This window comes from Trifolium pratense, linkage group LG3 (genome assembly GCF_020283565.1).
Source record: "Trifolium pratense cultivar HEN17-A07 linkage group LG3, ARS_RC_1.1, whole genome shotgun sequence".
NCBI lineage: Eukaryota > Viridiplantae > Streptophyta > Magnoliopsida > Fabales > Fabaceae > Trifolium > Trifolium pratense.
The window spans coordinates 51,943,320-51,955,209 of NC_060061.1; the positions used below are offsets into that span (position 1 = coordinate 51,943,320).

General features: G+C 32.0%; 2 protein-coding genes and 1 pseudogene across 2 annotated transcripts; 1 reads left to right on the forward strand and 2 right to left on the reverse strand.

Moving 5' to 3' along the window:
• Positions 1-1,956, forward strand: LOC123915369 (annotated as a pseudogene).
• A 68-nt stretch (positions 1,957-2,024) lies between these two features.
• Positions 2,025-4,929, reverse strand: LOC123913238 (annexin-like protein RJ4). Its single transcript, XM_045963891.1, has 6 exons — positions 4,726-4,929; positions 4,352-4,497; positions 3,705-3,923; positions 2,740-2,952; positions 2,424-2,513; positions 2,025-2,236 (listed from the first exon to the last, which is right to left on the reverse strand). Exons 1-6 carry the CDS (start codon positions 4,796-4,798, stop codon positions 2,033-2,035), a joined length of 945 nt encoding a protein of 314 aa, XP_045819847.1. The 5' UTR covers positions 4,799-4,929; the 3' UTR covers positions 2,025-2,032.
• Positions 4,930-7,033: 2,104 nt separating this feature from the next.
• Positions 7,034-10,393, reverse strand: LOC123913241 (annexin-like protein RJ4). Its single transcript, XM_045963892.1, has 6 exons — positions 10,172-10,393; positions 8,755-8,900; positions 8,288-8,506; positions 7,947-8,162; positions 7,641-7,730; positions 7,034-7,346 (listed from the first exon to the last, which is right to left on the reverse strand). Exons 1-6 carry the CDS (start codon positions 10,242-10,244, stop codon positions 7,143-7,145), a joined length of 948 nt encoding a protein of 315 aa, XP_045819848.1. The 5' UTR covers positions 10,245-10,393; the 3' UTR covers positions 7,034-7,142.
• Positions 10,394-11,890: the final 1,497 nt, after the last annotated feature.

Consider the following 11,890-nt stretch of genomic DNA (forward strand, 5'->3'; position numbering starts at 1 on the left):
ATGCTAGAACTTCTTGTGAAGCAAAAGGAAATATTGGGATTGAAGGGAGGTGCTCGGTGTGCTAGCACGGAAGGTGGCATCAGCTGGAAATCGTTGAAAAAATTGCCAACTACATCACCAGAGGACAAAGTGAATCTACACGGTAGAGATGTTGAGAAAGAGGAAATAATCAAATTTTTGCTTTCAGATAATGATGGTAGCAACCGGGTACCCGTGCTCAGCATAGTCGGTTTAGGTGGGATGGGCAAGACCACCCTTGCTGAGGTTGTGTATAATGACGATAGGATTAAGGAGCATTTTGAACGTATAGCTTGGGTCTATGTTTCAGAATATTTTGATGCTGTTCGACTTACCAAAGAAATCATTAGTAGGTTATATCATTCTTTAGTAGGCTCATCATCAAGGACTATAGAGGCACTAGCTTTCCACGTTGGCTTGGGAAATGTTATTTACGCAATTTAGTATCCCTTGAACTGAATAGATGTGAATTTTGTTCCCGGTTTCCATCGCTTGGGCAGCTTCCTTCTCTTAAGGAGCTTTATATTTCAGAATGTGATGGAATAGAGATCATCGGTGAAGAGTTTTATGGCTATAATTCATCAATTATTCCATTCAGTTCCCTTGAAAGTTTGGGATTTGATAACATGTACGGTTGGAATGAATGGTTATGTCCTAAAGGCTTCCCTTCTCTTAAAGTACTTTTTATAACAGAATGTCCAAAGTTGAAAAGGGCATTGCCTCAACATCTTCCTTGTTTGGAACGATTGGTGATTTTTGAATGCCCGGAGTTGGAGGCTTCAATTCCTATTTCCTGCTAATATCAGAGCGCTAAAGATAGCCGGATGTGTAAATGTTTTCATAAATGAATCGCCATCCAGCTTAAAAAAGGCCTCTCTTGGCAGAACTCGGGTCATTGAATCCTCTCTAGAGAAAATTGTGTTCAACAGTGCTCTCTTGAAAAGTTGAATTTTGGTAACTACAATGGTGCAAATCTTGAATGGTCTTCTTTTGATTTGCGAAGCTGTAATTCACTTCGCAATCTGACCATAACAGGATGGTGCTCCTCGCCCTTGCCTTTCACATTAAACTTGTTCACCAATCTTCATTCTCTACATTTGTACGATTGCCCTCAGCTCAAATCGTTTCCACAAAGAAGTTTACCGTCGAGCCTGAGCACCCTCCAAATAAACAAATGCCCTAAACTGATTGCATCAAGAGAGGAGTGGGGTTTGTTCGAACTCAATTCTCTGAAAGAATTCATAGTTAGTGATGACTTTGAAAACGTGGAATCCTTTCCGGAGGAGAATCTACTGCCAGCAACTCTTAACTCTCTCCGTTAGGAAAATTGTTCAAAGCTAAGAATAATCAACTACAAGGGTCTTCTTCATCTCAAATCTCTTAGGCTCTTAGGCATTGATAATTGTCCTTGTTTTGAACGCTTGCCAGAGAAGGATCTTCCGAACTCCCTTTCTACTTTGTACATCCGCGAGTGTCCATTACTTAAGCAGCAATACAAAAAGGAGGAAGGAGAATGTTGGCCCAAAATTTGTCACATCCCTTATGTATTTATTTATTGATCTGCGGATGAAACGAGATTTACTATAAGCCAGGTGCTCCACATTCACCCTTGTCATCTTATGTTCGACAATTCCAAATTTTTCGTGTACAGAAATGTGGAAAATCATTATCTTAACCATTTCATCAAACCATAATGAATTTGAAAATGAATTTTGGTCAATAAAAAGGGTAGTCCATGCTAAGGACAATTTGATTTGTGTTTTGAGCTTTATTTAACATTTTGATCTCCATATTGTAGGTTCTGAAAGCTCAACCTTTGCTGAAGAGTAAAGACCTTGAAAGCCAAATATTTTGTTCTGCTAAAAGGTTACATTATACATTTCATTATTGTTTTTAAGATTATACATGTGATGAATTGATGATGCTAAGTCACAAACTGTAAACAAATAACGACATGAATTTGATGAGACTCGTGAATTTCAAATGATATATATCCTTAAAACAAGTACTTTAGTTATTCTTCTTTTCCCATCAAAGTAAGGAGAAATTTCTTGTAGTCTGCTGAAGTTTTTTTGGCCACTGCATGCTCAAGGTGGACACTATTTCTCTTGTAATAGACCTTTTTGATGTCCTCCAAGTCCTTCTCAGCCCTAGTGACGATCACACGGGTGAGTGCATCCTCGTCAGTTCCATCACTTTCCATTGCGTTGCGTAGAACCTACAAATAACATATTCAAGGTAAAAATTATGAGTAAATTATCGATTTGATCCTTCAAAATATAGTGTCATAAATTTATTTCCTAAAATAGTCCTTAACATTAGAAATCTCTTATCATATAAGTCCTTTAAGATTAGTCAATTTAGTTTCCAAAATGAATAAGTTTATTTTTCTTTTTAAATCTCACCTTTTCATAGTACTTGCTATGATCATTGATGCAACTAATGGCTATTCTCACTGCCTTGTGAAAGTCATCGGATCCTTCATCCAACAATTTCTGCAAAGGAAATACATGATATAAGAGTCACGTGCGATGTCTATCTATTTTTGTCCAAACGATGTTCTCATAGAAAAGGGCCATGATAATTTAGAGTTCGGTCTGAGGTAAGTAAAGTTTCGTTAAAGATTGTTTCAGCCAGACTTCAAATTCAGATTCTCTAAAACTATTCGTCTTCACTGAAGTTTATTAACCAAATCACAGAGGGTCTAATTCCTTGTTGTACCTTAGTGATAGCAATGCCATGATCATCCCTATAACGATTGAAAGTTGCCACAAGTTGTGTTTTACTCCTTGTTGTAAGGATTCTGATTACTTCTTCATGATTGTGATTCTTGTTTTTGATAGCCTCATGAAGGGTATCAGCCTCATGTTGTGCCAATCTTGCATTGACCTCACTCCCACCATACTTAAATGAACTCACCAATCCCAGCAAAAGCTGCTCAAAAATTAAATCACTACACATTATTTAACATTTTTCACTCATTCACTTTTTAATTGCCTACTAAGGTTTTTGAAAGTGATCAAGAAAAATAATATTTTTCTTGATCAAATTATTAGTCTTTATGTAAAAAGAGACCAAAAAAGACATTCATGGATAGAAAATAAAAATTAAAGGCTAAATTGCACTTTTGACACTCTAATTTTCACAAACTTGTGATTTTGACCCCCTAACTTTCATAATAGTACTTTTGGTACCCTAACTTTAGCCCATTTTGGAAAAGTCTGACCCCCGCTGATTTTGACCAAATCAACACACACGCATACGTTAACTCAATGTCACGTCAGCATGTCTTGCCACATAAAATCAGAGAGAATCACCAATTTCATTGAAGATTTACAAAGAAATTGATTACAAAATTTGAGACTAAAAACCCAAGTTAAACGGAATGTCTAATCATATCTACCTACCGAACTTTGTAAATTACTTCGGTGAAAAAAAGAAATTTGTAAATTATTTAGGGTCTGTTTGGATTAATTTATTTTATTTAGTTTATGAAAATACAATTTATATGAGACCTTATAAATTATCATAAACTATTTATTTGCATAAACTATTTTTCATAAACTCAATTAAGCTAATCCAAACGGACACTCACTTTATACTATTTTTCTATGTATTACTTAAACTCAATTAAGCTAATCCAAATTAACATAAACTATTTTTCTATGTATGACTTATTGACTTGCCTGGCGAAGATGGCCAGTGGTATTGGTTGCAACATCTTCCTCCAAGCAACGTTTGTATCGATTGTGGTAAGCACGTCTCACAATGAAAAGTTCATCAGGTGAAGAGACACATGAAATTTCCACAATGACATGATAGTTCATGTTAGCATTTTTGAGTGCTATATTGGCCAACAATGCCTCACGTTCTGCAGGTTCCAATATCCATCTATACATTGCTCTCTGTTTTGCATATACCAACAAGTCAAATTCATTAGTTCTTTTGTAACAAAATCAATCCAAAAGTTGTTATAATAAGAGGCAATGTTTTTTGTTGTTAAATATGTTTGAACTTATTGACTTGAGTTTGAAAGTTAGTTAATGATTCTCCCAATAACTCTTTTCCTTCAAAGCTGCGTAAAAAAAACACTCAATTTAATTGATCTATCAAAACATCTATATTGGGATCAGTTCTGGCATCAAGTGGTTTTTAGTCTCCTGCTGATCGCAGTTGTGTTGTGGGGGATCGAACTATGATCCTTCCTATTAAGTTCAGTGTCAATCACCACTGGACCAACTAACGATCGATTGCATAATACAATTTTGAAAAAACTTTTATTTTAATATATTTACTTGACAATTACTTCTTTTTTTTTTAATTGTGTATATACCTCAAAATCACCGGATAGCTCAGACTCAAGGCGTTTGATGAGATCCTCTTGATAAAGGTCATAGTATGCTTGTCTGATTTGAGTCCTTTGGGTGCCATTTCTATGACCTAATATTGCTATAATGGCTTTTTCATCAGCTCCCCAACCTACAAAATTTGGAAACCCGGTCATTTAATCAATTTCAAGATATTATTAAGTCACCCACACTCTTTGAAAAGTATCCCACATATACACTCATTAATTAATTGGTTACACCCAAAAATTTAAATTATTTAGGAGTGGAGAATTTAGGAGTGAAGAATTTTCAAGATGGAATAAAAAACTAGAATGAATTGTTGAAAGAAGAAATGAAAAAATGGATATGGTGTAATCACCTTTAACAGCTCTTTGGAGAGCTTCAGCATCTTCAATTGGATTGTGTTTTGAAGGAGCAATGAGAGAAGCCATTGTTAATTGGGTGTGTATTTTACTCTATGGTGATGATGACCACTTATGAGGCAATTAGCGTTTTCATCAAAGCTATAATGTGTGTTTTACATGATAATTAATAACATATTAATTGATGTAACTTTGTTACATTCTAGATAACTTATATTGGAATCATCGACATGATTTATATTTGCAAACAAAGCTTTGTAGTTTGGATCATAAAATATGATATATATTGAGCTAGCTCTACATAACATTACCCACTTTAATATGATTTTAATGTTGTTGTATGTATCCTCGAGATAGCGTATTGTGATTGTGTTAGGTTTTAAGGTCAACCAAACACAAAGAAGATATATAATAATACAAACATATAAGAGACAAAATAAAAGAAATATACAGACTTTTTTATATAATTTTGATAATAATGACTTTCCATTAGCCTAAATAAACAACGTAAAAGCATATCCCAAAGTACGCAACACAACAATAAGTTCAATTACGGGATGGTGTTTATGTGATGAACTGAGTCAATTTGTGATGACAGAGACTAAACTACATGGATGGATGGGAATTGCTCCATTGTGGAAGGTGAATCCATCTTTGAAAGCATTGGAACAAAGAGACATATCTAATGTTATTTTTTAGACGGATTCTAAAAGTGTGGCGGATGCAATCAATCATTTTTGTGGTGGTAGCTTTGAGTTTAGTTTTCTTATTTGTCATATTAATATCATGTCTTCTAATCAAAACTTAACAATTAAGTTTATTAAGTCACAAACGAATATGGTAGCACATGCACTTGCTAATATAAACAGTATTACATTATGTTGGTATTTCAAGTGTGAGTTGAGTGTCATATCGGATGGAACAGTGAATGTTGAATCGTTTATAAGTGAGAGGACTCATAAACCTAACACCTTAAGATTTTGGGTTAAAGTGTGGTGTCCAACTCATTTGTATAGTTGTTCAAGACCGATGTGATGATCTTCGGGATGCATGATGAGCCAACAATAATACTTGAGGGGAACCCCTCATGACCCAAAACATTAAACTTGAATCAACTTATTTCTTATAAATTTTATTATAATTTTTTTCTTTGATAAAATGTTTAAATCTTAGTTTTTTGTTATACTTCTTCCGGTCCTTATTATAAGAAAAATATTATTTTCTAGATTCATAGAATGTTTGATGAATCTAGTTTATAATATGGTCTAGATACATAAAATATTCCATGAATCTAAAAAATAAATTTTTTCTTATAATAAGGACCAGAATGAGTAATTAATTAACTTAATTTTTGTAAAAAAAATTAACTTAATTGATTCTTATATTAACTTATTTTTTTATTTTTTTTAAAATGATGTTTAATTTTTTTTAATAGTATATGTTAATAGTTAAAAGGATAATATTTTTTTGTACTAATGTTTTTTCAAAAAAAAATTACATAGTCGCTAATCTGGAAAATGAGACTAAAATCATCAGCAAACACTATCAACACCTTTTGATGTGGATGTAAGTAGTTAGATCGTATTTTATATTAGCAAGTTACTTTTAGTGTGCATAAGTGTATTTTATTTTTACTCTTGTGGACAAAACGATAAAAGAAAGAAAAATATGAGAGTACAAAAAAATATATATGAAAATAAATAAAAGACCTGAGAAATAATTAATGTTTACATGTTTATGATGTTTTTCATCTATGTTCAAATCTATATTCAAAGAGTAAATCAAAAAAAAAAAAAAATCTATATTCAAAGTGGTGACTGACTAGTGACTACTAAGATTCATAATTTATCTACGTTCAAAAAAAAAAGATTCATAATCTATCCAACAAATAATTAAATTTTATGAAACCGGTCAATGATCGTAAAGTGACGGCTGGTTGTGCCAACGCCTAGAAATTACGAACAAATAATTAAATTTTATGAAATTTTATTGGTTTATTAAAATTAAATTGATAAATAATAGATATATAAATATAATAATTTGCTATTTTTAACATATATAATATTTTGAGTAAAAAAAAAACATATATAATATTTATCATCACATAACATGAATTATTTCAAGAGAGTTTAGTTTATAGTGTTCTTAATTATTGATATGCATGACCGTAAAAATCATATTCGATACATCACAATGAAGAAAAAACAATTAAGTATGAAAACACACCCACATACTTAACAAAACTTAACAAACCAACATAAGTTCAAGTTGTCAAAAGCAACTAAGTATATAATGAGATAATACTTAACAAAAACCACTTTATTGATAATTTAACTTAATGAAAACACATAATCATAAGCCAACATAATTCAAACCCATTATTAATTAATATGCCCTTAAAGCAATAAGTACTTTAGTCTTGTTTTCCCAAAAGAGTGAGGATGAACTTCTTGTAGTCCCCTGAGATTTCTTTGGACACAGCATCTTCAAGATGAACACTGTTTCTCTTGTAGTAAAGCTCTTTGATGTCCCTCAGATCCTTCTCAGCCCTTGTGACAATCACGCGAGTGAGTCCATCCTCATCGGTTCCAAATTTTTTGATCGCATTGCGTAAAACCTACACATAATAGAAAAAAAAATATTCAAAATAAGTCCGAGTATAAAATGACATTTAAAATTGTTATTTTTTCTCGATAATAGTCCTTTTGAGATAATTTCAAGGACAAAATTGAACGACTCAAATATAATAATGAGATCAAAAAAATTTCAAGTATATATCATTTTGAAATTTTATTTTAGACAACGTATTATCCGACACGTATAATTTAAATTAGCATTCACCAAAAAAATTACTAGCACTTAAGGTTCACTTACTTGTATAAATATAATTTAAAGAAAGTGAGAACCTAACCTTCTCATAGTACTTCTTATGGTCATTGATGCAACGAATAGCTGTGTGCAATGTCTTGTGGAAGTCATCAGATGTTTGATCCAACAATTTCTGCAGAGATGAAAATTTTATAAATACATCTCTTTTCATATATTCATTTTTTATCAAATATATGTATAAAGAGAACAATTAACTAAGAATATAACAAAAAAAAAAAATTATGAACAATGCAAGTTAATAAGTTGTCAGCTCAGTGTTAAGAATTTGACATTTATAATCTTATGGAACAAAGTTCAAATTTTCTCGGAGACGGTCGTAAAATTATACCTTACTAATGGAGATGCCATGTTCATCTCTATAGCGGTTGAAAGTTGCCACAAGTTGAGTCTTGCTCCTTGTAGTAAGAATCCTTATGACTTCTTCTTCATTGTTGCCTTTCTTTTCTTTGACACTTTCATGAATAACATTAGCTTCAATTTGTGCTAATTTTGCATTAATCTCATCTCCCTCATACCTAAATGAGCTCACTAATCCAACCAAAAGCTGCTCAAAATCAAACAATGACTCATAAATTGTTAGTACAAACTTATCTTCTTAGAATCTAATATTTTGTATAAGTCCGACACGAACAAAAAGCAAATAATTCCATGTTACAAAGAATGACTTGCCTGACGAAGATGACCGGTGGTGTTAGCAGACACATCTTCTTCGATGGAGCGCTTGTGGCGGTTATGATAAGCGTGCCTCACTGCCAAAAGCTCTTTAGCTGATAGCACAGAAGCAATTTCAGCAACCACATGATAGTTTTTGCTTCCATTTCTTATTGCTACATTGATCAAAACAGCATCACGGTCTGCAGGTTCCAACATCCACCGATACACAGCTCTCTGAATAACGACAAGGTTATACAAAAAGGAAATTAAATAATCGGTAAAACCATGTCGTGGTCTATGATTTATTTCATTTAAAGTGAGAAAATCAATAGTTGATATCTTAACAGGCTCGTAATTTTTTAAATATGCGCACATTATATTAATCATTAATTTATTCATCAAACAGTTGATATTACTCACTTTGTAGTTTAAAATGAGTTGATAACTTTAGAGGAGTCGGATCTTGTATTCGAATATTTTACCTCAAAGTCACCAGAGATCTCTGACTCGAGACGTTTGATGAGATCCTCTTCGAAAAGCTCCTCATAAGCCTTTCTAATCTGTTGCCTCTGATGAACATTTCTATGACCCAATATTGCTACAATGGCCTTGTTATCAGCACCCCATCCTGCAGAATTTTAAAACCATTAAAACACAATATCACAATTTACTTTCGGTAATAAATTATTGATGACATGCCATTGCCATCACTAACGATTATTGGTTCAAGTGGCAAAGAATTTTGTTATTTCAAATAAGGTCTCAGGTTAATGGGGAAAAAATAAGCAATGTAGAGCTTTGTCGCCTATATGGATCCACCGACTCTATTTGGTCAGCTCAGGGCGTTGATTTGGATTGACTGCAGTCAACAATTACACGCATTTTTATGGTCAACATATCGGTGGTTGTGTGGATGAGATCAAACAGACTAGATTTCAATGCAAGATATGATTTATTTAACAAAAAAAACTGACATAGTATTGTCTGATCTCGACCTCAAAATCACTATGTGTATTGACTGTGTGAATGCGTTTAATTGTTAACTGCAGTCGATTCAAATCCGTCGGGGGTTAATGCGACTCTATATAGCGAGGATCCAAACCCCGCAAAAGTGAAAACATAACCTAAATTTACATTTACATTCAAATGACTAGAGCTCATAGATAATGAGAGCCCAAGTTCCCTTAAGTCACAATTTATTTTGTTAATGGGATTTTCAAGATAAAAGTAAACCTTTGAAAGCATGTCGAAGGGCCTGTGCATCCTCAATTGGGGAATGGTTGCTAGGAGCAATAAGGGTGGCCATGGCTGAATATATTTTTTCTTACTATATGGTACTGGCCATGTCTTGAAAGGTTCAGCTTCTCTTTATATAATAATTTAATTAAATAAGCTATAGTGCTATGTTAGTAAGAAGATATTGTCACATTGTAATATTTGGACATTACGTCAATAGAAAATTGAAGAATCTGAAGCTAACCGTATCCTCAAAATTGGTAATGAGTAGGTACTAAGTTATTGTTTTTACCTTACATTATTGAATGAGTAATTGAATGAGTAGATGTTTTTTTGATATATAAAAGAATGTCAATTCAGATCCATGAATATAGTTTAATTGGAAGAAATATTTTAATATGCATGGTCGGGATTTGAATCTAAAATTTTCTACTAATTTGTCTTGAAGGGCGAAATTTTGGTCACCGGCTAGATTATTTAACAAAAAAAATTACCCTTTAGTTAGAATTTTCAAGATGATTAAAGTTAAGTATAGGATCAGATTATTAATTAACTATAATCTACCCCTTTGCCCCAAAAACAATAAATGAAATTAACTATAATCTACCAACATCAAGTAAAAAATGATAAAGACAAAAAAATTGTAGTATAAGTGTAAGGTACCTTTGAAAGCAAGGTGGAGAGCTTCAGCATCTTGAACAGGTGATGTTTGGCCATGAACAACAATGGTAGCCATTGTAGTGCTAACTTGATTAATTAAGTTTTTTTCTCTCTCAAATTTGTAACTATGAAAGCAATATGTGATTAATGAACGTTGGCTTATGTTACATTTATAGTGTCATATGTTTTCCTAGGAGTTAACGCCATTTCCAAATATTTCATGTAAATTTGCTTTTTCATGTTCAAATTTTGTTTCTTTATTAATGCATATTAAAATTTATTCAATAAAGGAAAAAGAGAGGGAAAATTGCAATGGAAGTTTTGTAAAGAAACGGAAAGTAAAGCTGGCTTCTATTAATGTTAAGGCTTTGTTTGGTTGGAAAGAATGCAATGCATGTATGGTCATCAAGATTTGTGAGGTGTTTCTTCTGTCCTTTTCTGTATGCATGAAGAACAAATGGCAAAATATGACTAGGATTCTCTCTTCTTTCCATATAAGTATGTACTTTCCAATTAAATATATGAATTAAAAGACAAAATTTTACCGACCAAAGTTGAGTCTAACAGAAGGGATTAAACTCACAATCTAACAATACCAACACCAATTGGAGTTGAGTCTAATAGAAGGGATTAAACTCACCACCTGACAGATTAGGATTTGAATCTCAATAAATAGATACTCATATTTAGTATCTGACACGTCTTAAATAAAATTATCTCAAACGAAAAGACCTATAAAAAAACATTTAAAAAAAATGTTAAAATTATTATATACATTCAATTATGTTCTTCATAATATATCAACATTTAAAAAAAATTAATTAATTAAATTTGAGGTACGCCAAAAAAGTTCTAGCTAAGATTTCCACGGTTTAAAACATGAAAAAACTAAAATACTCCTTCCTTTACATATTAGGGTCCATTTGGCCTGATTTTTTTAGCTGCTTTTTAAAGTTTATGTAAACAACTTATACAATTTTTATATATTATTATAAGTTTGTCAAGGTAGTTTACGATAAAATAACTTATAAAATTACAATTTTCACTAGTTTAAACTTATAAAATAGCATAAAACTTAATTTATATTGCATAAGCTGTTTGTATAAACTCTAAAAAAAGCTGGGTCAAACGAGCCCTCAGTACTATAAGCAAAAGTCACTTTTTCAACTTCATTCAATAATGAATGTTTCTTTGATATATTAATAGACGGCTTGAATTTTTCAAATTTGTTAGGCAAAATTGAAAATGCAGAAAGAAGCATCACTATAAATTACTACTACTAACATCTTAACTATCACAGTAACCAACATTTATTTAATTAATAGATTGATTGAGTTTTTTTTTTTTTGACAAATAGATTGATTGAGTTTTACTTGCACGTGAATAGCTTTACCTACCTTAATCCCAAGGAAAGGAAAGAGTCAATTATTATTATTATAGAAAAGAAAAAGAGTTCAAACAAAAACAGTTTTTTTTTTTTTTTTTGCATTCAGAAGTATACTTTTAAAACAAATGTTTTTGGAAACAATGGGAAAAAAGAAACTAAGTCCCAGCATATATAATGTCTATGCCTCCATCAAACACAGCTAACGTTGCACATTTCTTGTGAGACAGTTCATGAAAACTACAACCTCTAAACAATAGAGCAAAGAAGAACACAGGAAATCTTAAAATTGGTTTTTGAAAAAGGGCAATTCTTCAATTATATAATATACTGAGCTG